The sequence below is a fragment of the Mycothermus thermophilus genome, assembly GCF_041956435.1.
Source record: "Mycothermus thermophilus strain CBS 625.91 unplaced genomic scaffold VTJ04scaffold_1, whole genome shotgun sequence".
NCBI lineage: Eukaryota > Fungi > Ascomycota > Sordariomycetes > Sordariales > Chaetomiaceae > Mycothermus > Mycothermus thermophilus.
This window is the reverse complement of record NW_027191427.1, coordinates 1,388,578-1,413,563: the sequence shown is the minus strand read 5'-3', so window position 1 is coordinate 1,413,563 and position 24,986 is coordinate 1,388,578. Positions and strand designations below refer to the sequence as shown.

General features: G+C 56.7%; 13 protein-coding genes across 13 annotated transcripts; 8 read left to right on the top strand and 5 right to left on the bottom strand.

Annotated features, from left to right (window-relative positions):
• Positions 1–915: 915 nt before the first annotated feature.
• VTJ04DRAFT_509 (uncharacterized protein) lies at positions 916–1,374 on the top strand (the record flags this gene model as incomplete). Its single annotated transcript, XM_069363167.1, has 1 exon — positions 916–1,374. One exon carries the CDS (start codon positions 916–918, stop codon positions 1,372–1,374), a length of 459 nt encoding a protein of 152 aa, XP_069223119.1.
• A 147-nt stretch (positions 1,375–1,521) lies between these two features.
• On the bottom strand, positions 1,522–5,436 carry VTJ04DRAFT_508 (uncharacterized protein; the record flags this gene model as incomplete). Its single annotated transcript, XM_069363156.1, has 4 exons — positions 1,522–1,790; positions 1,914–4,939; positions 5,075–5,258; positions 5,400–5,436. 4 exons carry the CDS (start codon positions 5,434–5,436, stop codon positions 1,522–1,524), a joined length of 3,516 nt encoding a protein of 1,171 aa, XP_069223118.1.
• A 1,858-nt stretch (positions 5,437–7,294) lies between these two features.
• Positions 7,295–7,555, bottom strand: VTJ04DRAFT_507 (uncharacterized protein; the record flags this gene model as incomplete). Its single annotated transcript, XM_069363145.1, has 1 exon — positions 7,295–7,555. One exon carries the CDS (start codon positions 7,553–7,555, stop codon positions 7,295–7,297), a length of 261 nt encoding a protein of 86 aa, XP_069223117.1.
• Positions 7,556–9,428: 1,873 nt separating this feature from the next.
• On the top strand, positions 9,429–11,684 carry VTJ04DRAFT_506 (uncharacterized protein; the record flags this gene model as incomplete). Its single annotated transcript, XM_069363134.1, has 1 exon — positions 9,429–11,684. The coding sequence occupies one exon, from the start codon at positions 9,429–9,431 to the stop codon at positions 11,682–11,684; it is 2,256 nt and encodes a 751-aa protein (XP_069223116.1).
• Positions 11,685–11,727: 43 nt separating this feature from the next.
• Positions 11,728–12,109, top strand: VTJ04DRAFT_505 (uncharacterized protein; the record flags this gene model as incomplete). The annotated part of the gene is made up of 2 exons (XM_069363123.1): positions 11,728–11,805; positions 11,864–12,109. 2 exons carry the CDS (start codon positions 11,728–11,730, stop codon positions 12,107–12,109), a joined length of 324 nt encoding a protein of 107 aa, XP_069223115.1.
• A 1,073-nt stretch (positions 12,110–13,182) lies between these two features.
• Positions 13,183–14,238, top strand: VTJ04DRAFT_504 (uncharacterized protein; the record flags this gene model as incomplete). Its single annotated transcript, XM_069363112.1, has 3 exons — positions 13,183–13,225; positions 13,523–13,803; positions 14,152–14,238. 3 exons carry the CDS (start codon positions 13,183–13,185, stop codon positions 14,236–14,238), a joined length of 411 nt encoding a protein of 136 aa, XP_069223114.1.
• A 36-nt stretch (positions 14,239–14,274) lies between these two features.
• On the top strand, positions 14,275–15,516 carry VTJ04DRAFT_503 (uncharacterized protein; the record flags this gene model as incomplete). Its single annotated transcript, XM_069363101.1, has 3 exons — positions 14,275–14,683; positions 14,761–15,311; positions 15,373–15,516. 3 exons carry the CDS (start codon positions 14,275–14,277, stop codon positions 15,514–15,516), a joined length of 1,104 nt encoding a protein of 367 aa, XP_069223113.1.
• Positions 15,517–15,685: 169 nt separating this feature from the next.
• On the top strand, positions 15,686–16,171 carry VTJ04DRAFT_502 (uncharacterized protein; the record flags this gene model as incomplete). Its single annotated transcript, XM_069363090.1, has 1 exon — positions 15,686–16,171. The coding sequence occupies one exon, from the start codon at positions 15,686–15,688 to the stop codon at positions 16,169–16,171; it is 486 nt and encodes a 161-aa protein (XP_069223112.1).
• A 1,031-nt stretch (positions 16,172–17,202) lies between these two features.
• VTJ04DRAFT_501 (uncharacterized protein) lies at positions 17,203–18,675 on the top strand (the record flags this gene model as incomplete). Its single annotated transcript, XM_069363079.1, has 3 exons — positions 17,203–17,441; positions 17,545–18,347; positions 18,428–18,675. The coding sequence occupies 3 exons, from the start codon at positions 17,203–17,205 to the stop codon at positions 18,673–18,675; spliced, it is 1,290 nt and encodes a 429-aa protein (XP_069223111.1).
• A 1,060-nt stretch (positions 18,676–19,735) lies between these two features.
• On the bottom strand, positions 19,736–20,083 carry VTJ04DRAFT_500 (uncharacterized protein; the record flags this gene model as incomplete). The annotated part of the gene is made up of 1 exon (XM_069363068.1): positions 19,736–20,083. One exon carries the CDS (start codon positions 20,081–20,083, stop codon positions 19,736–19,738), a length of 348 nt encoding a protein of 115 aa, XP_069223110.1.
• An 82-nt stretch (positions 20,084–20,165) lies between these two features.
• Positions 20,166–22,703, bottom strand: VTJ04DRAFT_499 (uncharacterized protein; the record flags this gene model as incomplete). Its single annotated transcript, XM_069363055.1, has 1 exon — positions 20,166–22,703. One exon carries the CDS (start codon positions 22,701–22,703, stop codon positions 20,166–20,168), a length of 2,538 nt encoding a protein of 845 aa, XP_069223109.1.
• A 66-nt stretch (positions 22,704–22,769) lies between these two features.
• Positions 22,770–23,263, top strand: VTJ04DRAFT_498 (uncharacterized protein; the record flags this gene model as incomplete). Its single annotated transcript, XM_069363044.1, has 2 exons — positions 22,770–22,978; positions 23,026–23,263. The coding sequence occupies 2 exons, from the start codon at positions 22,770–22,772 to the stop codon at positions 23,261–23,263; spliced, it is 447 nt and encodes a 148-aa protein (XP_069223108.1).
• Positions 23,264–24,607: 1,344 nt separating this feature from the next.
• On the bottom strand, positions 24,608–24,918 carry VTJ04DRAFT_497 (uncharacterized protein; the record flags this gene model as incomplete). The annotated part of the gene is made up of 2 exons (XM_069363033.1): positions 24,608–24,828; positions 24,873–24,918. 2 exons carry the CDS (start codon positions 24,916–24,918, stop codon positions 24,608–24,610), a joined length of 267 nt encoding a protein of 88 aa, XP_069223107.1.
• Between the last annotated feature and the right edge of the window lie 68 nt (positions 24,919–24,986).

Here is a 24,986-nt window from a genome sequence, read left to right as displayed (position 1 = left end):
CGACCAAGTTAAGTACTGAGACGACATGAACGTGACTAAGGGCGTCATGATATCCAAACAACGCACTCAAGCAAGAAGGCAACACACAACCCGGAACCGAGCCATCGAAACAAAGGTCACAGGGCATGTATCTCATGTCTTGAACCCCTGCACCTATAAAAACAAAGTCGAAGCTAAAGTTAAGCCCTTATCAAGCATGTCCATACTCCCGAGTCCCGTCTGTCTGTCTCTATCCCAGAACCTCTGCATCCTTCACTCCCCTCCCCTCAACTCAGGACGCCTGAAAGGCGACAAAAGCAACAAGGATCTCCAGCCTCCAACACTCGCTCTATCCCTTCTAACTCAAGGAGGTAGTCTGCAGTCTTTTCTTCTTCTTTCCTAGCAGGCGACACAAGCCTCTTCTCCCAACCAACGCACCGTCTTCTCCATATCCTCTTCGCATCATCATCTTTCATCCCCTCTACCAGCTCCCGTCTTTATCCCAACCTCCTTCTTAAGCCTGAAGATAGAAAAACAGACACAACCCCCACAAGACCAGTACCTCAGCTGCGTAGACACTCTCCTCTTCTTTTCTCCTTTTTCTTCTTCTTCCCCCTCGTTCTTCCGTCTTTACTATTCTGATGATAATACCTCTGATAAGATAATGATGAAGACAACGACGATACACTCTTACCGTAGTAAAACCCCACGTTATCCAACCAACCCCGGCAAAATCCAAACAGGAAGAGAGAGAAACGCAGCGAAACGGAAAGACTCAGTGTTCAACAACCACAGCAAACCAACAAGCTACCCAACCCAACGCTTCCACCCCTCCACACACACACACACACACACACACCGCATACATGCCTTGCCATGACATGATGACATGACCCCAAGCCAGACAGAGAAATACCTATAGGTATATGTTTTGAGATGAAAAAAAGTCTTCAGATAGTACTTGCAAACAAAAACCACAAAAACACCACGCTATGGACCCCACGCTCCATCCATGACACAAAACAAAAAGACAACGCAAACGAAACGAAGCCAGACCAGAGACAGAAAAAAAAGAGAAACCAACAAAACCAGGAGGAAAACAACCAGCATGCCAATCCCCAATCCCCAATCCCCTCCAACGCTATGCCAGGCCAGATGACCCATCCCATGGCGTTCCCAGGTTCCCAAGCAAGACACACAGGTCCGAAAAGCAAAACCACGCCACGCCGTCTTCTTCAACACAACTTTACCCGCCCTTCCCTCATGCTTGCTTCCAGTTTCATGCTTCGTCCCATAGGTCCCATAGGATATGTTGTCCGTTGTTCGTTGTTGGGGGTATGTACTCCGAAAAAACATCATGCACCGCCCCATCCGCCCGCCCTCCTGCTTGCGTAGCAAAACAAAACCAACGCGAGGAAAAAATTGCAATCAGATCCTGTCCCCCCTCGTCTCATCTCGTCTCATCTCATCTCATCTCATCTCATCTCATCCATGAATCATCATCCATCCATCCACCCCGCCCTCCATTCCCCCTTCCAAAGTCTACCCCTCCATGGCAAACCAAGGGTGCTCCAGCACCTGCTCGATCGTCAACCGCGCCTTGACGTCCCGGTTCAGCATCTTGCGGATCAAGTCGATGCTCTCCTCGCTCTTGACGTGCGGGATGCGGAGGTCCCGGTCCATGATCTCGTCGATGCTGTAGAAGGGGTTCTCCTTGTAGATGATGGTGTACAGCAAGATGCCAAGCGCCCAGACGTCTTGCTCCTTCCCGCCGTAGGGTTTGCCAGCAAGGACTTCGGGGGCAGCGTAATCTATTGTGATTTGACGACCGGCAGTGGTTAGCTGAGGAAGCCATGATGATGATGATGGAGGAGAAGAACAAGAAGATGATGAAGACACAAGATGGGGATCGGTGGGGTTGGTGGTAGACGAACCGATGGTTCCAACAAACATCTCAAACGGCCCGCTCTTGATGTACGCGGCGCTGCCGAAATCGATGAGCTTCACCCTTCCTTCGCCATCCAGCACCACGTTCTCATCCTTGATGTCCCTGTGCACCACCCCGGCCACGGTGTGCAGGTGGTGCACCGCCCGCACGACCTGGACAAAGATGCTCCTGGCCTCGGCCTCCTCCATGTTCGTCCGGAGCTCGATGTAGTCGAACAGGTCCATCCCGGGGAGGCCGTGGGGCACCATCTCGATGTAGTAGTTGATTTCGTCTTCGAAGAAGTCGACCATCTCCACGATGTTGGGGTGTTTGAGCCCGTCGCGGCGGAGATAGTCGAGCACGTGGATCTCGAGGGGCACGGTGCCCAGGCGGCGATCACGCGTCCATGTGTCGACAAGGATGCGGCGCTTCGTGACGTACTTGAGCACGCACTTCTTGCCGTCAGCGATGTGCCGGGCGAGCTTGACTTGGCCGTAGGCGCCTTGGCCCATTTCTTCGAGGATGACGAAGTCATTGATGGTCTTTTTCCGGCGGGGTTCGGTGGTAGTCGGCTTGGTCGCGGGGGTTTTGGTGGTCGTCGTCGTCACTTGTTGCTGGGATGGTTGCTGTTGCACCTGAGATGGCTTCTCCTGAGACTGATCCTTGGGCGCAGACGAGGGAGTCTGCGAGGAGGCAGCGGCCACCTTCTTCGCCGTAGTAACAACAGCTTCCTTGATCTGATTCGCCAGCGGTGCGGCTTTGGTCTCGACCTTCTGCGGCGGCTCTTCCGGCTCGACTGGTGAGCGAACAGGGACTTCTTCCGGCACCGGCTGAATCGGAGGAGAAGGAGTGCGGGAGGCAAGCGGTGTAACGGCGTCGAGCTTGACCCGAGAATGCAAATGGCGCGAGTACGTAATCCAGAGAGCGTAAACCGTCTCCGTCTGTGGAACGGGGAACGTGTCTGCAGCCTCGCTGTTGGATGACTCGCTATCCGAAGAATCGCTGTCGCTGCTGTCCTCCAAAGAAAAGGAAGAGGAAGAGGAAGAGGAAGAAGCCGAGGGGCTCTTGTCGCGTGTAGGGACCTGCTTCTCGCTCTGAACGACCCGCATCTGGATATCAATCTTGAGCGGTGACCCGTCGCGATGCTTGGCAGGAAGGCCTTGGGGCCCAAGAATACCGGCGGCGGCGTCTGGGTTGCCCTGTTCCAATGCCAACAGCACCGCCGCTTTCCGGAACGAATGCTCGGGCACGACGACGCCCTCGACGAGGTTGATACCTTCCTTCTCGGTCAGGATGCGCAGGATCTTGTCGAAATTCGGCACCAAGCGGGTAATGTGCAGGCCGTCAGCCTTCTCATGCCCGAACAAAGCACCGCAGAAGACCGAGTTGGAGCTCTTGATGGTCAGCTTCTCCGGATCAACCACGATGATGCCGGCGATGTGCGGGAAGCTCGACACGCGGAGTTGCGGCGACCCCCGGACCTGCTCGACGGTCACCGGGATGGACACTTTTTCGCTGGTGAGGCAGGTGTAGTACTTTATCCTGGCAATCTCGCGGTAGTCGAGGGCGCCAAAGCGGGGATCGATGCCCTGGCGGGAGATGCGAGGGATTAGGGTTCCGATGTCCAGCCCTGGTTTCAGATGCTCATTTCCCCAAATCGGGCCCAGCGCACCGGAAATCTTGGTGATGGTGCCTTCCTCGTCGATATCGAGAATCGCCAGGTCCTCATGGATTTCCTCCAGCACCCAGATCAGCCCTGTCCTCTTTTCAATGACCCAAAACGTCGCCGCGCCCGTTGCGCCGTTGCGTTTCTGAATGGGGACCACGTCACCGCAGAGCAACACACCCCTCGACTTGCTCGCGCGATGGGCATTCCCGGCCTTGGGAAGCTTAGGATCACCGCTGTGGACGGTTGCAGGACGCCGGCTCGACTTCTGGGCCCGCGAATTAGGCTTGCTGAGGAGTTTGCCCGTAACACCACCAGCACGGGCGCCGAGAAGGCGCTCCCCAAGGTTCGTCTTTTCGTCGAGATCCGGTGCGTCATCATCCCGGGAGCCCTTCTGCAGCTTCTTGGCGAGCCATTCCCGCCTTTCCTCCTGGACGAGCTCCATGATGCCCATCTTCCTAACCTCCGCAGTCGTCACGCCGAACATGAGGCACGCGAGGTCGTTAGCAGCGAGAATCGTCCACGGCGGTTTCGACTGTGTGGTAAAGATGGCTTGGTGCGTGGGCACCCAGCGGGAGGAAGAAGGATTGTGTATTGTCTGGGTCGCGGCCGACGCAGGGGCGAGGGTGGATGCGACGGCTTGCGTCGCTCCGCGGGGCGGCTCCTGGGATGACGATGGTTCCACAAGGAACCGCTGTCCCATGACGTCCATCAGCCTCTGTTGGATCGAGACAGTCGCGGTATCGGTATCGGTCATGGTGCGCTTCAGAATGCTGGGCCGCCGAGAAGCCGGAGGAGAGGTCTGTGTCGTGGTGCCACTAACACCGCTCTCGTTGGTCGGCGTTCTCGACGAGTTTTCGGAACCTGTGCTGTCTGCGGTTATTACTGTAGGCACTTCTCCATCTGCCTTCTGAATACCGAGGGGAGTCGACGCGGCCGAAGGGCCACCTGATGTCTTGTCGATGGGATCCGGGCTCGACGTCCTGGGCGGAACATCGATGTTCAACGGGCTGGCACCGGTCCAAAGGCCCATCTGTGGATCCCTCAGGTACTCCATCGACCTTTTCAGCTTCAGCATCTTTTGGCGGCCATGGATCATGTCATCTGCGTGGGCGAAAGAGAAGGAGTGCAGCGACTCGGAGGGGAAGCGGGACAGGTCCTCGGTGAAGGTGGGGGAAGTCGGGCCCGGCGAAAGCGACATGGCGTGGTCCATCAGCACGGTGACCGAGGCGGACCTCGGGAGGGCTTTCGGCGACGGTGCTTGGCTCGATGAGGGTAGGGTCGGGACGCGCATGGGGTTTTGCTGGCGGATACGCCGAAGACCGGACATGCCTAGGCCATGGTCGTCGTCCATTGTAAGGCCACTCCTGGAGGGACAAGGACATGTCAGCGTTCGGGAATGGGACACGGCACCACGGGGAAGAGCTGCGTCTGGCACGCAGAGTAGCGATGTGTCTCGCCCGGCGCGTGAAGGGCCTTGTCGGTGTCTCAGGTATTCTAACCTCAACATGGTGTCATGCTCGGCCGGCTCGGTGGCGGCGTCGAACGAGAAGCGGATGCGCGTGCTGTCGGGGCTGCGGTCGGCCATGGTGAGCAGATTGCCGGTGCTTTTGTTCTTGGGGATGTGCAACGCAGGGCCGAGCCACTGGCGTGCTCGGTCATCGACAGGCCGGTGTGTACCATGAACTGGTGTTGAGGACAGTGAGTTAGCGAGGTGTGAGTGGGCAAGCGAAAGCAGGGCCATCCAGACGGAGACGTCAGATGGGGCGGCGGCGTTGCGTCGTCCGGGGCTAGCCCAATGCGGCGGTGCAAAAAGGTCCGACCTACCACTACCCCCTCCTGTATCTTCATATGCCGAGGGCATAATTGAGGCCTGAATGTTGAATGGCGAGAGAAACGATGTTGAAGCGAGATTTCAAGCGTTGGGTGCAGGATGTTGGAGCAATGTATGTACGAGTAAGACTGGTCGAGAAGTCGTCTGAAGAGGTCGTCTGCGCGCAAAGTGGAGCTGCTTGCCCGTTGACGTTGGCTGTGGCAGAATAGCACTTGAATCGGATGCCGTTTGGTGTTGGCGGGGACCCTTGATATCTTCGAACCTTAGGTGCACCGCTGACAAGTCAAGTCCGACCTTAACGCCGTGACGTCGAAACTGGTATGGCGAATACTTGTCGTATGTCGAGGTCAGCGTTAGGCAAAGCAAAAGGAATGAATAAAAAAGAGATAGAGTCGGTCAGAGTGTGCCCGAGCAGGGACTCGTCCGTGTGAGAGTCCCCGGGCCGTGGGTGGAATAAAGAAGTTTTTTTGTTGATGGGATGGAGGCGGGAGGGTTTTGGGTACTCGTGCAAAGCACCCGCAGTCGGAGGACGGAGGAGAGTTCGGGTTCCAAGCAGTGGAGGTCGAGTCAGGCCGTCAGAATCCGCCCCAGCGCATTGGCCGGTTCCAAGGGGATGTATGTACTTTGTACCTTACCTACCCAAGTCAGAACCTAAAGGAAAAGAACTTTTCGGGTTGTCCACTGCTCACTAAGAGTGGAGGTTTGTATGTATGGACGAGTAGCGTATGCACATGCTATAGGATGATGAAGTGGATGCACCTGCATCTTTTCCTGAACCTAAGAACCTGGATCCCTAATATTGTCGTCATGATGATCTCCCCTCCTCAACCTCCTCAACATGGAGAGCCTCACTTATTCCCCATCTCTGCCCAAGCCAACACGTGTTACGTGCATGAAAATGAAGGCGATCTTCCGGGGATGCCGCCCCGGCTTACTGATCATCCATCACAGAGCCCCAAAGCCCTGGACGAGTCTTGCCTGCTCGGTGGCTGTCTATGGGCACCTGATCAAAAGCCGTCTCCAAAATCACCATCCCACGCCTTGATGGGGTTTGATAGAACGACCATGCAAGAGAAGAAAAAACGCCGCCGAAAGTTGGCCACAGCATGGGGGCGCAGTGGGGTCCACGCGTCTCATGGATGCCATTCCTGGCCCGTTCATCAGTGCTGCTCTGCCGTGTAACCTGGGCTTGTAACGGTTCTTGAGAATGGGTGTCCCGGCATGTTTCCAGCTGTGTTTGATGAGATCTGATCATTGCAGGCCGAACGTGGACTATTTACTAGGTAGCTAACATTCAGCGAGGGACAGGCTGCATCGACAACCAGCAAGCTGCTGACCTGACTATTGAAGTCGCCGTACGATTCACAGCAACCATCGTCCAATGTCATCATCCATGGATCTGGGTTCATCTGAGTCCGAGTTAACTCGGCAAACCTACACTACGGTACCTACGTATTACCAGGTAAGCAACATTCAGCAGCCAGAAAGACTGCAACTTGTCCTCTCTCAGAATCAGGAACTGCATCCCATGGTCAACTGGAAATGCTCTGTCGCAACCCGAGGCACGGCACAAAACACCCTAGCCGGCATCGGGGTCAGACGACAACCCGCGGCCGCTCATGCGACAGCCCCAAGCGTGGGTGACAGGGCATGGCGAAGCAAGACTGTGGGGTGATGCAGCTTCTCAGGTGCCCGGTTTCGCGTCTCTCTCGTAAAACACATTGCAAAACCAGGTGTGCCTCCTCCTCCCCCGCTCGTTGTGTCTGGCTTGCGCGGCTGCAATCCTCTGCAGTTATTAGTAGCTGGCATCTCATTCTGCAAAGCTTCCAATGCAGAAGACTGGCAAAAGCCGGCGGATCACCGGGCGCCAAGCGTCGCTTGGCTGCACCTAGAGCCCGGGGACGCTAGTGAGCCCGCGCACAAAGGACAGGGTGTGGTCGGTGGTCGTGTGGGATTCGGCTGCGCGGCGGTGACGTTTGTGTTTTGCCCATGGGGTAAAAACCCAGCGGTTGGCTAGGATGAAATGGGGAGGCCGGCTGGACGCTGCATGCCGGCCCGGCGCTGCGGACTTCCCGTAGCGTTGCCGGGGCTTGAGGGCCGGAGCATTGACTGCCCTGGATGGTCCGGGCGCGGATGGCTCCCCGGCCATGTTCGGCGGGTGTCTCGTCGCCACCGCAAGAAGACCGCCTTTCAGAAAGAATCTATGAGTACCTCGGACAGAAAAGAACGACTGTCGGTTCGGCCCTATCGTTGGATATGTGCGTGTCTCAAACCGGGCCGTCATCGCCGTCGCCGAAGATGGATGCCAGGGATACTCTGTACATACTTACTCCATAGAGCATAGTGTTGAAGCTTGCTTGGGTCAGCGGACAACTGGGAAGACAAGATGTCTTCCGGAAGGTTGCATTTCCACCAAAAGGAACCAAAATCCCAGGGGCACTGAGCGGTGTTATCCTCCGGTTACCAGACTGGTCAGGGTGATGGTTTGTGGCAGCCATACCTACCTGATTTTTTTTTTTTTCAATATTCTTTCCCCAATGTTTCATGGCTGGTCTCTGCTGAATCCCAACTGCCGGCACCTGCTTGCAACTGGGCGGAGGAACCTGAGTGTCTGGACCAGCCGAGCGATAAGATAAGGGACTTCGGCGATACCCGGATAAGGATGGAGTCTTGGGGGAACCCCGCCTTCCGAACTTGGAGGGGCCTCTGACGGCTCATGTCACGAGCGAAAGAGCGCGATGGCCAATGGTTTCTTTCGCCATGTCGCAAGTCACGAAGTCGTTTCCAACGGTGCCACGGATGAGGTCAGATGCAAATCTTGGACACCAAGTTGCGAGCCGCGGGGAAACAGAGGGGACTGGCGTGATGACATGCTGAAGATGCCGTCATAGAACGTTTATTTCTCCTGTCACTTCTCTCTCTCTAGCCTTCTGTCCATGTTCAATCAGTCTTCTCGGTACACTCTGGATGATACATACCTCTACAAGTTGGAGAACTTGAAGTAAGGTACTTCCCGGTCTGGCCTCCGACACCTGGACAGCCAAACACAGTTGAAGCACAGTACAAGTCCACTACACTAATACTCCCGTCACACGAGATCCAGAAAAGCACCGCTTTCGGGCGAGGCGGGGAAGACAGCTGAAGCACGAGAGCCAACCATCGATCCTTGGACGATAAACACCCACCTTGTTGTTGGCTCCCATGTGGCCCCGAATCGGACAGGTGAACAGCTAATCGACGCCTTACCGCATCTTGCCTCAGTACAGCACCGGGTTGCATCCACGGGTCACCTCTCCCATAAACCACGCATCAAAACATACCAGAGTCTTATCTATTAACCTTCCGGCTTGGAATCTTTTAAACCCGTCCCTGTTCTGCTTTGCCCTGGGTGAGCCGTATTTTGGGCTTTTCCTGCGTTGAGCCTCACTCATCCTCACTTCAACAACTCTCGACATGTTGCGGTGACGTGACCTGTCTGCTGTCCGCCTTGGAAACTCGCCGACTGAACCTGCCGACGCTGTCTCATTCGTCTCAACTTACACACTCAAAACAACCATCCAAACCTGATCTCGCTCTACCAGCCACACGCTCCATGGTTGACTAGACGGGTCGAAACAGCATAGACTGCCTGGCCGGTCACAAGATTGCTGGTCTTTTAAGCTGGCCGCTCCGTCTTGACCTCCCGGTATTCTTGTTCTTTGTCCTCACATTCCCTACCTCCTCGTGGACACTCTACCCCACAGGACTCCGGCCATCTCCTACACCCACGCCTCCGGGTGTCGTGAGATCTCTAAACACTCAATATCGCCACCTCCCTTTCCGAGCCAATCCGGAACCGCAATTGACAAAATACAGTGGATGGCCGACTAGCATTCCCCTCATCGATCACTGCTTCTCCTGAATCGTGCTACGTACTCAGTCGAACGTATTTCCATCCGCCGGGGGACGGGTGGCCTCCCCTTGCTTTCCTCCTTACTGTCCTGTATCATCGTCGGTAACTTCACGTTGAATCGACGGTTCAAATGGCAGAACCCGAAAATGTCCAAACGGACCCGGCAACGTCAACCACACCGCCGGCGGTGGGTGACGGCGTCGTGGTTGACGAGAGCAATGTGTCCAATGGACCTGGCATGCCCACCAAGAAAAGAAGAGGCGCGAGCAGGCTGTTCCGGGGTCTGCAGCATGTGTCGTCCTCGCCGTCTTTGTCGCGCGCAGGCCGCGCGAGGTCGGCAAGCAGCCCTTACAGCCTCTCCGGCACGCTGTCATGCGTCAGTCTCGCGTCGACCTCCTCTCCTTTCGGCCAGCCGAGCACGGGCTCGTACTTCTCCCAGTCGTCCGCCGCCGGGAACTGGAGCCCGGGGACGTCCATCCCCGCGACGCCCATCCCCGAGTTGATATCGAGGGGAAACCATGAGGAAATGCCCGCCGCTCGGCCAGTGGACGGGACCGCCCAAATGGGGTCGACGACAGCCACCCTCCCCGCAACCGTCAAGAGGAAGGCCAAGAGCTTCAGCCTGTGGCATAGCATGCCCCACGAGCTCAAGATCTACATCCTCTCGTTCCTCCGGCCCAAGGAGCTCGTCCGGGCGTCGAGAGTGAGCAAGGAATTCCACGACATGTGCTTCGACGGCCAGCTCTGGGCGCGGCTCGACGCCTCCGCCTTCTACAAGGACATCACGGCCGAGGCGCTGGAAAAGATTGTCGTCCGGGCAGGACCCTTCGTCAAAGACCTCAACCTCCGCGGCTGCGTCCAGGTCGAGCATTACCAAAAGACCGAAGCCATGGTCGACGCCTGCCAAAACCTCGTCAACGTCACGCTCGAGGGCTGCCGGAACCTCAAGCGCGCCACGCTCCACCGCCTCCTCCAAACCAACCCCAAGCTCGCCTACCTCAACCTCACCGGCCTCCCCGCCGTCACCAACACCACCTGCAGCATCATCGCGCAGTCCTGCCCGCAGCTCGAGGTCCTCAACCTCTCGTGGTGCAAGCACGCGGACGCGCGGGGCATCAAGGACATCGTGACATCCTGCACGCGCCTGCGCGACCTGCGCGCGGGCGAGATCAAGGGCTTCGACAAGCCCGACGTCGCCGAGGCCATCTTCCACCGCGGCTCCGACACGCTCGAGCGCCTCGTCCTCGCCGGCTGCGACGACCTCTCCGACCGCGCCCTGGGCATCATGCTGCACGGCCGCAGCCCCGACATCGACCTGCTCACCGGCATCCCCGTGGTCCCACCCCGCAAACTGCGCCACCTCGACCTCTCGCGCTGCACCAACCTCACCGAGCGCGGCATCCGCGCCCTCGCGCACCTCGTCCCGGACCTCCAGGGCCTGCAGCTCTCCGGGGTCGTGCACCTGCGTGACGAAGGGCTCGCGCCCGTCCTCGCGACGGTTCCGCGCCTGACGCATCTGGAGCTGGAGGACTGCGCGGAGCTGACGAACGATTTGTTGGCCAAACACCTGGCCAAGGCGCCGTGCGCGCCGGTTTTGGAGCATTTGGGTATCGGGTACTGCGAGAATCTGGGGGATGCGGGCGTGCTGCCGGTGTTGAGAGCGTGTAAGAGCTTGAAGTCGGTGGTGATGGATAACACACGGATCAGCGACCTCGCGCTGGCGGAGGCGGCAGCGATGGTTAGGGAGCGCAGCGCTGCAAGACCACCACCTGCTACTACTGCTGGAAAGGCATCATCATCATCCACCAAACCCATCGTGACGCTCACCTTGGTAGTCTACGACTGCGCCAACGTCACCTGGACGGGCATCAGGGAGGTGCTATCCCGCAACGCCGACCCTCCTCCTCCTCCTCTCCAACCCGCAACCACAACCACCCAAACAGTCCAAAAAGAAGTCATCGCCCTCAAATGTTACCACCCGCACCAGCAAACCGTCGACGAGCATCTCAAGCGCGTCCTGCGCGGCGACGCGGCCGCGGCCCGCCGGCTCGAGCGCAAGTGGGCCGAGTACATGCAGGCGGTGGCCGAGGCGGAGGCCGGAGGGAGCAACGCGGCGGCGGTGAGGCGGCGGAGGAGGAGGATGAGGGAGGCGAGGGAGGCGGCGAATGCTGCTGTTGGGAATGCAGGAGGAGGAGGAGGAGGAACTGCTGCTGCCTCTGCTGGTGAAGCGGTTGGCGGCGGTGCCGGGGGTGGTGAGCAGGGAGGAGAGGGAGCTGGAGGGGTGGGAGGAGGAGGAAATGGCGCGGGGAATGGCGGTGCCGCCGGAGGTGGAGGGAATGGGGTGGGTAGGAGGAGGGCGAGGACGATTAGTTGTGCGGTTATGTGAGCGGAGAGAAGGGGTGGGAGTTGTGTGGTGAAGGTTAGTGGTGATGATCCCAGCGCGGGGTGTTGTTCAGTGTAAGAACATATGGCCCAGGGAAGAGTCGAGGATGTGTTGGATCAGACAGGTCTGGTTGGACTGGATGGGTGTGTTGGGTTATGGCGTTGGCTTTGCGATTCTTGTAGTTCGAGGTTGGCTTGGTTTTGCTTGTTTACAAACAGGAGGGAGGTCTTGAGGATGACCGGGAAGGAGTTGGGAAGCGTCACACATCACCGACGTATCAGCTCATCTCTCGGCAGGACTCGGAGAAGCAGGTGTTGTTTTCTTCCTCGGCCGGGGTTTTTATTGAAGACATAGGATGGCACAGGGACGGATGGATGCAGAACTGGGCGGCGTTTGGACATTGGACTTTGAGCATTACATCAGGTTGACAGTCTTTGGGAGGGAAGAGAGAGGCGTAGGTCACTGGCGCCGCAGGTACACAGGTTTTTGTTTCAAGAATGCATCTTGTTTTTGCGTCTTCGTTCCTTTCCGTGTTTGTTTTCCATGTTTGGTCCTCAAGTCAACCTGGTACACTTCTGACTGGTCGTTATAGCGTTGTCAGGGACTTTCTGGTGTGCATGTGACGTTGTGTTTTCTCTTTGTTCCGACTCTATGGAGTGTTGGTTTGAAACATATTAGTATGGAATTATGTATGTACATACCAGTCTCAACAAGAACACTATCTCCATGACAAGATGATGTTGTTCTGGAACATCTGCAGAAAGTCAAGAGTGGAGGAGCTGTAGGAACTGGAGCGTGGGGGGACAGAATGCCAGTCTACCTCAGAGGCCTTGTTCCACAATGTTTGGAATTGTACCACAGTCTTGAAACTTTGAAAACAAACAGAATGACAATGGACTGTCGCAGGTTGAGTGAGTACCGTCATGATGACGACACCATGAAGCCAGCTCATGTCACCGACTTGGCCGTGACACAGAGTCAAAGGCACGGAACGCTGTCTCTTTCCGAGAGCCGGGGCGTAGACACTGTGGGGAAGGAAAGCGGGGCAGACCCGATGTCGCCGAAGTGGGGCAGTCCATGGCGGCCCACCCAACGGCGGCGACTGCTTTTTTTTTTCTGCTTCTTCCTCAAGAGAGGCGGGAGGTGGGGGCAGCAGCGATCAGATGAGCGGCGGCACCAGTAGCAGCAGCAGCAGCAGCAGAAGCAGGAGCAACGAGAGCCGCTCATGCAAGTTGGAGGTCGGTGATGACGCACCTTCCTTTGTGCTGAGATCCCGTCGAGGTTGACAGTCCGAACCCGGCAAGAGCCTTTCAATGAAAAAGACCCGACTCTGGCAGGAACAAGGGTCCGTTGCTGAAAATCCGTCGACATCAGCCTCTTAGGTCATCACCCACCAGCTTGGGTTGTTTTCATCCACCTGGGAATATATGTTTGTGATGGTACTGGAAGCTGTGCGACAATCCCCGCCTCTTGCCGGCTCCGAATTCATACCAGGCATTGGATGGACAGGCGCCTAAACGTGCATGACATTGGACCTCAGGTGTGTATGTACATATGTACCTACGTGCCTATGGTACATCCATAGCAGCAGTAGCACTCGACAGGCGTCCACACACAAGAGAGATTCGCGGCCGGTAGCCGTTTCTTTGACTCGTTCTCGCCGCGCCAGTCACATTGATTCGCGGTGCAAAAAGCCTGTGCCCTGCCAAACCTGGAACTTCTTCCAGTCAACCACGACCCCTCTTTTTTCCTTTCCCATCAAACACGCGCCGCCCGCCATCTTTCTTTCCTTCCACAACCACCCCATCTTTTCCTCATCCATCCCATGTGGTGAAATCAAGTCCATCCTCCTCCATTCCATCCCATCCCATCTCTCTTCTTCTCTCCTCCTCCCCCCTCTCACCCGAACGTTTTCTTCTTTTCTCCATCCACACCCATCCCTCTCCCCGCCACATCCAAAACTCCGAAATCCATTTCCATCATCCTCCCCGCCACCCACTCATCATCTTCCCCATCCCACTTATTCTGCCCGCCGCGCAACCCCCAGAAAACAACCCCCGCTCCAGCAGGTTTGTTAGAGGGCGCATCACCCATTGGCCGTGCCCACCGCCTGCTGCAAAAGGTATGTGCATCTTGCCTGCCCCGCCGCTGGACCTCAGTTTCGCATTGGAGAGCTCCGTTTCCTGCTGCTGCGATGATGCAGTACAGCCCTTTGGTTTCCTGTCGCTTGCGTGGGACACCAGACATTGCTGCAGTAGCAGCGCAACGACCCCCAGTCCTCAACAACTCAAGTGCAGCACGAAGCGTCCATAGCTACTTGGCCTGTAGCCATGGTCGCGGCTGCTGCGCTCTTGTGGAGGGGGCGTCAAACTGTTTCGTTTTTCTTTGCTGCGTTGCAGCGACCGCGGCTTGCGCTTGCGGCAGCGTTTCAACCATCTTTTACCAGCTAAGGTACCTAACCGTCCCGCAGCTTCGACACTCGACATTACAACTCCTCCTCCCTCGTCCATCTTCTCACTTGATCCCGTGGGAAACCCTGCCGTTTCCTGCTCTTTAACGACACGACCGAATCACCAACAACCCGCAAATCACAATGTCGGCTCCTCAAGATTCTGTCCCGCCCAACGGGTCTGAGCTCGCCGAGCAGTTCGATCACCTCCATGTCAATGAGCACGAGAACGCCATCGGCCCTGATGGCGGTCCGGCGCCCAAGACGGACGAGGAGTATGCGCAGACACAGCTCACCCTGCGCGCTATTGTATCCTCAAAAGAAGCCGGCGTCATCATCGGGAAGGGCGGGAAGAACGTGGCCGACTTGCGTGATGAGACGGGAGTGAAGGCCGGCGTCAGCAAGGTTGTGCAGGGCGTCTACGACCGGGTCTTGACCATTACTGGTGGCTGCGAGGCCATTTCCAGGGCCTATGCCGTCGTCGCCAGGTCATTGCTGGAAGGCGCGCCTACCGTTGGCATGGGTGGTGTTGTCCAAAACAACGGCACACATCGTACGGAACTACCCCTCATCCTCTCCCCTCTCGCCATCGCGCTTGTGAGACTCGGCTAACGCTTTTATGTTCCACAGCTATCAAGCTCCTCATCTCCCATAACCAGATGGGCACCATCATCGGAAGGCAAGGTCTCAAGATCAAGCACATCCAGGATGTCTCGGGAGTGCGCATGGTTGCGCAAAAGGAGATGCTTCCGCAGTCGACAGAGCGCATCGTCGAGGTCCAGGGCACTCCCGAGGGTATCCAGCGTGCCGTCTGGGAGATCTGCAAGTGCCTGGTGGATGACTGGCAACGCGGTACTGGCACTGTTCTCTACAACCCGATGGTGCGGACTCAAACCGGTGGACCTGGTGGCTACGGCCAGGATCGTGGCCCGTACGGTGGTTCCCGTGTGACGCGGACGGGCAACGGTGCCGACTTTAGCAGCGGTCCACGGTCATACAACCGCCGCTCTGACTCGGATGGTGCTGGCCGCGGCCCGCCCACGCACGACGAGAACGGCGAGGAGATCCAGACCCAGAACATCAGCATCCCGGCCGACATGGTGGGCTGCATCATCGGCCGCGGAGGTTCCAAGATCAGCGAAATCCGCAAGACCTCAGGAGCCCGTATCTCGATCGCCAAGGTGGGTTTCATCTCCGGAGCTTTTAAACTCAAGAAACTTGATTGCTGATAATCGCTGGCAGGCTCCTCACGATGAGACTGGCGAGCGCATGTTCACCATCATGGGCACTGCCAAGGCCAACGAGACGGCACTGTTCCTTCTCTACGAGAATCTCGAGGCGGAGAAGATGCGCCGTCAGCAACAGGCGTCTCAGGGATCCGAGTAGAACATGGACGATGGACGTCGCAGCTACCGACTGTAATAGGTACAGTCTCGTGAGTTGGGCCTTTGGGGCCTATTTCTCAGGCTGGATCTTTGACTCAGCGACTCTTTGGCGTTGCTGAGGGTTACCGGCGTTTGGGTTGAAATGGGCAGCCCGTTCGTTTTTGTTCGAGATGACGACAATGCAGAGCTGGCTGCCGCAAGGCCTTGTTATTTCCATGAGGGGGAGTATCCAAGGACGACTCTCTCTTACGACAAAAAAACAAAAAATCACACCGCGCCGGATTTGTCTCTCTTCGTTTCTTTTCTTGGACCCCGCCACCTATTTTCTCATCATCCTACCATCCACCATCCTTATGATCCGACATGAACCACCCGGCCTACCTCTCTTGATTCACACCCTGATGAAAGCGGCAGCACTGCGACAAGGGTTGCTGGAGGCCAGAATGCAGCAGAATGACGGGACAGCCTTCGGGCATATCCAGCACCTCTGCTTGCAGGCCCATGTGACCATGTCCATCTGCTGCTCATCCCTCTCCCTCGCTCAATTCATCCCATCCATATCACACGTTCCGCTCAGACAGACCAAACATTCATCCATCTTATTTCCGCCTCATATTCGAACCTCTGGCAGCAGCATACGCGGCTCAAAATGCTAGCCTAGCTCATCTCTATGCGGCGCACGGCCCGAGAATGTTTTTCGGCCGGCGAACGCTCCAAGCCTCAGCTCATGTCCTCCAAGTTGTGCCTCCGAGCTTTGGCGTGATATTAGCAGATAGTCGAAGAGATTTTCTTAGGCGAGGCATTGGTGAGGAGGAGACTGGGGAGATTCAATACACGAGCATCACGACCACCGTGCTGTTTCTTGGAGGTGAAGTGTCTTGCTTGATGTGCAAAATGTTGTGCCGGCTCAAAGCAACGGCGGCTTGTGAGGCTGGCCTACGTGAGATTCCCGTCATTGGCTACTGAGGTGGCTTTCGGTGGTGAGGAACAGGCTGTAGTTTTCAATTGCTTGAAGTTATGATGATGCTGCTCTTCTAAGTCGAATGCCTCTCCGCCACTGGCAAACATGCCGCGCGGGTGGCGGCTGAGTTCACCTGACGGATGCTGTCGCCGACAAGTCCGGAGATGGGACCTGGCTTGACCCACTGGGCGCGCGAAGTGGGGCTGTCCCGAAAATGTGGGGAGACGGGGATCCCTGGAATGTCAGGTCCGAGAAAGCCAGGCTGGCCGAATTGGATTTTGCGATTCATCAATGCGACATCTGCTGCGACAGAAGCCGGGCAAACCAAGATGCCCTGACAAAAGAAACCACCATCCCTCCCGCCTTGCAACCTGCAATCACCGCTTCACTGCTTTGTGAGGGTTCACTCTTTTGTGTCATTATTGTGTATAACTTGTTGGTTGATTGATTGATCTCTGACCTTTTTGTTACCCTTCTTTGTTCTTGTTTCTTGTCCCTTGCTGGTCTTTCGCATCCATCAAGATCCTGCCGCGAGTCATCAAGGTTCTCGCTGCATCTGTCGCGCCCACCATCAACAAGTCCGACCAACTCACATCCATCCTACCTACCCACCCACCAACGAACGTCCGACCCGACAAACGCATAGAAACGGACAGACCTGGTCAGTCAGACAGACAAACAAACAAACAGACAGACAGACAGACAGACGCAAATACGTACGCGGTCATGGCTCGTACAAAACAGGCCACGCCTTTACGGCGCGAGCCTTCGTCCCAGTATTCGCTCCGCAGCAGAGACGCTGCTGGTGCGACGAACGAGAAACCCAATGGTCATTCCGTCGCAAACGGCAATGCCAATGACCTTGGACGTGGGCAAAAACCTCATGCGCCCGCGTCCGCCGCGGCGAAAAAGAACGCCGGCATCTTGACTTTGGTCATTGACGTCGCGGGGATTTATGCCTCTTTGTTCGTCTCCCCCTATCCTACTCTTTTCATTTCTTCTTGGGCCAAACCATGCCAGAGACAGCAGACGGATGGATGAATGAAGAAACGTACTGACCAAAGCCAGCTTAACATGGGCATACCTCCAAGAAAAGCTCACCACCACCGTCTATGGCGCCTCCGACGGCCAACCCGGCGAGCGCTTCAAATTCCCCGTCTTCCTCCTCACCATCCAATCCCTCTTCGCCTTCCTCGCCGCCAAGTTCTTTTCCTTCCTCACCACCCCTCGGGGCCAGCCCGCGCCGGCCATGATTCCGCACAAGGACATGCTGCCGCCCCTGTTGCTGGTGGCCTTCACCAACGCCCTCGCCGCCCCCTTCGGCTACGCCGCCCTCGCCCACATCGACTACATCACCTACATCCTCGCCAAGTCGTGCAAGCTCCTGCCCGTCATGTTCCTGCACATCACCGTCTTCCGCCGGCGCTACCCGCTGTACAAGTACCTGGTGGTCGCGGCCGTGACGTGCGGCGTCGCCGTGTTCACGCTGCACTCGGGCAGCAAGAAGGCGCACGCCAAGGTGGCGAGCCACTCGGGCCAGACGGCTTGGGGCATGCTGCTGCTGGGGATTAACCTGCTGTTTGACGGTCTCACGAACTCGACGCAGGATTATATCTTCCAGACGTGGCGCGGGTACTCGGGCCCGCAGATGATGGCGGCCAACAATTTGCTGGGTTCCGCCATCACGGGCGGGTACCTCCTGCTCAGCCCCTGGCTGGTGCACACCCCGCTCGGGGAGTGGTTCGGCATGGACCTGGCGGGCGGCGCGGGCGAGTTGAAGGCGGCGTTGTCGTTTTTGGCCCGGCATCCTGAGGTGTGGAGAGACGTGCTAGGGTTTGCGTTGTGCGGGTGTGTTGGGCAGGTGTTTATTTGTATGTGTTCCTCCCCCTCCCCTTGTTCCCTCTGTTGTTCTTTCGTCTGTTTACTAACCAATGTGTGTGTGAAAAAACAGTCCACACCCTATCCACCTTCTCCTCGGTCCTCCTCGTCACCGTCACCGTCACGCGCAAAATGTTCACCATGATACTCTCCGTCGTCGCTTTCGGCCACCGCCTGTCGCAAATGCAGTGGCTCGGTGTTGCGCTGGTGTTTGGCGGCATTGGTGTTGAGGCACAGATTGCCCGCCGCGAGAAGCTGGCTAAGGAGAAGGCCAAGTTGGCGGCGGCGGCGGCGGCTGGAGAGGGGAAGAAGGCGCAGTGAGGTTTCAATCACCGGGCATCATCAGGATCATTACTATCATCATAGTTGATGATGGGGATTTCTATCATGGATGAGGTTAGGGGTGGTAGCAGCGTCTATGAGGAAATTCTGCCCTCTTCGGGTTTGGTTGGAGGGAGTTGTATGACTTCTCTCACATTTATTTGTTTCTCTGTACATAGCAGGATCCAATTTTTATTCATCGGGCGCTTCCTAGGGGAAGGTCAGGTAGCTATTGTACATATATACATCAGGTAGATGGTTTTTGTTTCGCTTGCGTACATGTCTTGGTATGATGAGTCTTTAGTCAGTTTGTTGTGGAGTTGGTTGTACATAGGAGGCAGGTACGCGAAAGACAATACAGACGGGAACAGACAATTGAGAAAACAAAACGCGAGGGGAAAAAAAAAAAATTAAAGAGCGAAACGAAGAGAGGAAGAATGGAAACGATATGCTTTCATTCATTCACGGAATCCAACCTGAAAGTCTGCTCTGTAGCACTCCTGTGTGTGACAACATGGGGATACATATCAGGTACGTATTATCCAAGAACTAAGGACAACAACTCACAAAGTTAAACAACTCTCTTGAGCCAAAGGGACTCGAACAATCACATCGAAATCCTAACAAATAAATACACTCACACCATCTCCCAACCCCAGCTAGCAAGAGCTACCTGACTTAACACGTAAAGGACCTCCCGTCTCATTCCTCCCCTCGGCAGCAAGTACATAGGTACATACATAGCTCAGGCTAGCGACAGGTGGACGAACATCCCAAGCCCATCTTCTCTCTAGCTTCACTTCCCCATCATCCGCTCATATACCTACTTAACACATCATCATCCACACGAGAAAGAGCAAGAAAACATAGAATGAATCACCCAGCCTCTTGCAGAGCCGGTCAACTCTCAAATGTTTATGTGTTTCTGTTTGTGTCTGTGTGCCTATGGTGTAATATTATACATTTCATTTACTCGAACAGAAAAGTTGAACCAAACAAAAAAAGACAAAAGAAAATAGACAAGAGATGGCTTTGTGCTCGCCATAGCGCCGCGCCGTGCTCACAAAACAGCAGTTAAAAACTCCAACTCCTTCCCTCCCACAACTTCAAACACACACACACACACACACACACACAAAACGTACAACCTAAAAACACAAGAATTCGCCCAAGCAAGCAAGCAACCACCCAACCAACCAGCCAACCTTCCCCCCTTATCCTCAGAGTGGAAGGCGGTCTTTTGCGTGCCTCCCCAAACAAAAGCCAAAATAATCCAATGGCGCCAGTTCCGGTCATGATGATGATGATGATAGGGTCCCCTTTTTGGTGTACCGCTCCCGTTGCAGCAGTAGCAGCAGTAGGTAGGCTCAAGCTTCCAACATGTTGTCACACAAGTCATCGGCGGCATGTTTCCGATATATCAATATTTGTCTCTTGTTGCGAGTGCTCTCCCTTTCCACCGGTGCCCGGCAGAAAGGTCACGGCTCTAGTCATAACATCTCGTCAATGGACCGCACAATCGGCGTCTCGCCTTTTGTCGGCGGGCTGCGAGGATCGGCAATCTGCGGTGGCCGCCCAAACGGCTGGAACGGATCCCTCGGGAACATGGTCTCGCGAGGGGAGAAGAGGCCGGCGGCGGCGCTTGGAGTAGGCGGCACTTCGACAAACTGCAAACCCGGCAGTCCCGCGATCGTCTGATGGATCGGATTGTTGGTCATGGTCTCGGCACGAGGCGAGAGCAGGGCGCTGTCATCCGGATAACTCGGCAGGATAGCGACGGGACTCGGCTCGGGCTTTTTCGGCGCTGGTTTCGGGGCAGGCGCCAAGTTAAGCGACGAAAACCCAAGACTTCCGATCTTGTTGCCGAAGCGATGAGCGCCAAAGCCGGGAGACGGTGGGGGTTTCGAGAAAGGGTCTTGCGGAGGCGGAAAGGCAGGGGACATGGGAGGCATCAAGAGGTCAGGAGGAGACTGCCGGGATATCGGGGGCGGAGCGAGTTTCGGGGGTTTCGAAAGATTAAATGTCGCTCCAGGAGCCGGCGAAGGCGGAGCCAGAGAGGAAGCCCCCGATGGGCCAGGCGGCGGAGCGAGCTTCGGTGGGTTAGAAAGACCAAACGACGATCCAGGAAGAGGTGACGGCGGAGGGAGAGAGAAACCTCCCAACCCTGGCGACGGCGGAGGCTTGGCGACTGCGTTGGGCGCAACCAGAGAGTCGAGGTTGAAACGACCAAATTTCCCAGGATCCGACTCGTCCTCCTTTTCAGACCACGAAAAGCTCGACGGCGCCGACGAAGGGCCAGGAGAAATGGGCTCTCCACGGTGCGGGGTCGAGTTCCCCCGCGCCCGACTTGAGCTCCTTTCGGGACTCGGGCGTCTCGATGGAACGTCTTGAGCAGGCAGTGGGGCGGTCAAAGGCTCTTTGGCAACCGCCTCAATATTATCCGCCGACATGGTGGCCCGGTGCTTGGTCGGGCTCCTTCCCACGCGCGGCCTCAGCCCCGAGTTTGGCGCCAACCTTCTCTTGGAAATCTCCTTCTGGAAATCCTGCAGGCAGTACATCAACTTCATGTTGGGGCTGATCCACCGGCTCTTCTCTTGAGCAGCATAGTAGGCATCGTTGACGCTCAGTTCCGGGTTCTGGTAAATGCCGTAGGCGATAATCAGGCTGGCCGAGCGGCTGGCGCCCTGCTGGCAATGGACCAAAACCTTCTTGCCCGCCTTGACACGCTTGTCGATGGTTTCGCAAAGCGTCATCAGATCCTTGGCAATATCGGTGTTGTGATCCCACGGCATGTGGATGTACTCAGGTTCCTTCAACGGCGCCTTGGGTGTGGTCGGGGTGTCTCCGGATTGGTCGTCAGTAGGATGCTCGGGCGCGGTGATCCAGCTATCCCTTGTGCATGCTGTGTCGGGAACTGGCGAGTCGATGTCCTTGGACTCGGACGTCCGCCGGCTGTTGTTAGCCGACTTGAACGGGTTGCTGACTTCGCGGGCGACATTGATGACCACGTCGAACCGCGCAGCCTCCTCGGCGGTCGGCTCCAGATACAGGTAAACCTGATCGCCGTAGATGGCGATGGGCCCATCGGGGTACCCTGGCGACTTCAGATCCTCATTGTTTTCCACCTCGTGATACGGCTCCGTGTCGAATGTGGCGCGATTCGCAATCTGCGTGCGAATGGGCGAGAGCTCTTCCTGGATGGTCGAGGTTTGCTCCCGACGGAAGAAGGACGAGAGGCCGTTCTCATTGCGTTCCAAAACCGACGGGATGGTCATGCCACCGGCCGGGCCAAAGGTTGCGGACCTCAGACCCGACAACATGTGCGGAGTCGACGCCGAGTGCTTGAGAGCGCGCCGTTGCAAGATCGGGGCGACGGTGGGCGAGTTTGGAACTTCGATGGTGGTGCGGGCAATGAGGTCTGAGGCGTTTGTCTTCAGGCTCAGCTGACTCGGCTTGCGCTTCATAGGGGCGATCACGGGCTTAATGAAGGAGGGGGATGCCGGCTCCGAAAGCATGGTGGAAGCAATGGAATGGCCTGGCGGCTGGATCGAGAGGCCCTTCATGTTCTTAAGCCGCCTGGGCCCAGGAGACGTCATGGGCCGTTCCATCGGCGGATCGGCCACGGTGAGGCGGGACATGGCTGAGAGACCCCCGAAAGAGGGCGAAGGGCCAAAAGCCGGGAGCCGGGAGAGGTTGACGGGTGAGTCTGGGGACGAAGACGGAGACGGGTCGGAGAGGTCAGAGGCATCGGTAATGGAGGAGGTGGTCGTCGGGGAAGAATCGGCCGACTCGGTTGCTTGAGTGGAAGTGCTGTGATGGTGTCGATGTGCGGACTCGGACGTCAAGGCACCTGGCCTGACTGTTCCTGCCTGATCCGCAGGCAGTTTTGCGTTTCCAACCATTTCTGGGTTGACGATGGTGACAGAGTTGGACTGATCTAGATCTGTGACGGCGCCGTCTACCTCGTAGACAGACATAATAGAGGGGATCTGATCCTCGTACAAGCGTCGCGCCACGACAGACGGCATGTTCGGCGGCTGTGTGGCGAAGGTAGTAGTATTGTTAGGTTTGCGGCTCAACAACACACCAAACAGATGGGCCTGGTCGTAACTCGGGGCAGTGACCACGGCCACAGCCACTATTCACTCCACCACGGGGCCGGCCACACCGGTCTCGTGGCCTCCCCTCTGTCTGATGAGCGCCGGCAGAGCCGAGAAAACAACAACCTCGGTCAGGAGAGGCTGGGGAAGACCACTTCGGAAACCTCTTCTTCCCAAGTTAAACGCGCCGTAGATGATGTCGGGTGAAGCGGGACAGCCCTGCTGAATCCTGGCCGCACCCGGAGGGAAGTCGATGCGCTACGGAAGATGCGAAGCGAAGGAGAAAAAAAACCGCGAACTCGGCAACCGATAACGGGGTCAAGCCGATCCGTCCTGGTGAGGCTGTAAGCGCGAAGCGGAGCTTGACGGAGATGGTGATCTGGCGCTTGAATAAGACGGACGGGCTGTGTGAAGACGGCGCTGAGGCTGGGTCGTTGAGGGTTGGTCGCTACGCGGAGGAGAATGCGGCGCAGCCGAGAGGGAATTGATCAGATGAGAGTGGATGGAAACGATTAGAGGAATAGAAGGAATAAGAGCGCATAGACACTAAGACAAAAAGGACGAAGAAAGGTGAAGGAAGCCGGTGACCAAACGGCGAAAATGTCAATACATGGCCTCTGCAGCCGGTCGTCTGAAGATGGGTGGCCGGTGCGAGAAGTCGAGATGAAAGAAGAATGAGATGGATGGAATGGACAGACAGGCGCGGGTCGAGAGAAGAACAAGAGACGACCGGGATGGGCTTAGGCTGGGGGAGAAGACGTGGGTGAATGGCGGGTCAAACAGCGGGGTTCCGCTTTGTCTCGTCAACCGAGTCCTGGGAGATGGGACGATGTGACGGGTTGCGGGTGTCCTTGTTCTTGTTGATGTTTTCTTGTTTGTTTGCTGCGAGGAGCAAGCAGCCAACGACACGGAGTTGGAAGAGGGAATTCGGGAGGAGTGTAGCTGAGGTGGGAAAACAAGTGCAGAAGGGAAAAGGAAAAAAGAGAAAAAGAAGAGCAAGGATGAATGGAGTCGAGTGGCAGGACAGAGATGGGCAGTGGCAGCGCAGTGCAGCAGTGCAGCAGCACAGCAGAAACAGACGCAGAAGCGCAAGCGCTCGGGAGGAAGCGCACTGGGGACCTGGCAACCTGGAGACCTGAAGGGCCCAGAAGGGAAAGGGAATTGGGCGCAAAATTGGAAATGTGGATTGATGAGAGGGGAGGGAAGGTGCAGGGGACCTGGAAAGCGGAGATGAGGGATCCAGGGCAGGAGGAGACGGGGAACGGGGACGGGGACGGGGAAAAGGACGACACTGGGGTTTGCGTGCAGCAGATCCCAGATCCATTGCACCTCAACCCAGACACAAGACAAGTGGACACAACAACTGAAAACACAATACAACACAACGCAACACAACACAACTTCTCATCTAAACTTTTCCTCAACTCCTTTGCCTTTGACACATCATAGACCATCCAACCCCCCACAGAACACAACCCAGATGAAAATGCCTTCCTGCTCCCCGATGTCAACTCCCATCCTGCATGCGGCAGCCAGGGCACCGCCAACTTTTCTCCTTTGGCCTGCCCTGGCCGGGGCGGCTTGCAGGCGCACAAACTCCTCTGCTCGGCTCGTGGGCCGCTGGGGGGGGGAAGCCGCCGTCGAGCGAATCAGGGGCCGAGGATCCCTTCTCCGCCCACCGTCGCGCAAGCCCTCCGGCGGCTAACCCCCCTTTGTCCAGTCCTCTGCTTCTCAAACAATCCAACCTAAAAATAGCCGGTGCCACCAAATCGAGCATGGCGCCGCCCTTCTGATTGGAGGGAGAGTCTGACGGGCTGTTGCTGGCTGTCCAATCAGCCGCGACGGTCCGGTTCTCTCTCTTGGCTTGCTTCCTCCAGCTGTCCTCTCCCGCTCTCCTCGGGCGCCTGTGAGTGGTTTCTTCGATCCTCGGGGAGGCAAAAAAGATCGAGACCTCCAGCTTCTTTTGGCTGGGGCTCGGCAACAAGACCGATCTTGGACTCCGGGCAAGCATAGGGCGGCCGCCGGCAGATCGCTACCAGTTCCTCGGGCGAGCCTGGCCATCACCAAAAGACTAGCACAGCGTCTGACTTTTCTCACGTGTCCAGTTTGTGTCCAAGTTTGTGTCATCATCGAGCTCTGACATTTTTCATCAGCGAGCTCTTACTGGCCGGTCTTGATTTGACAGAACCGCCTTGGTGACATCACGCCTCG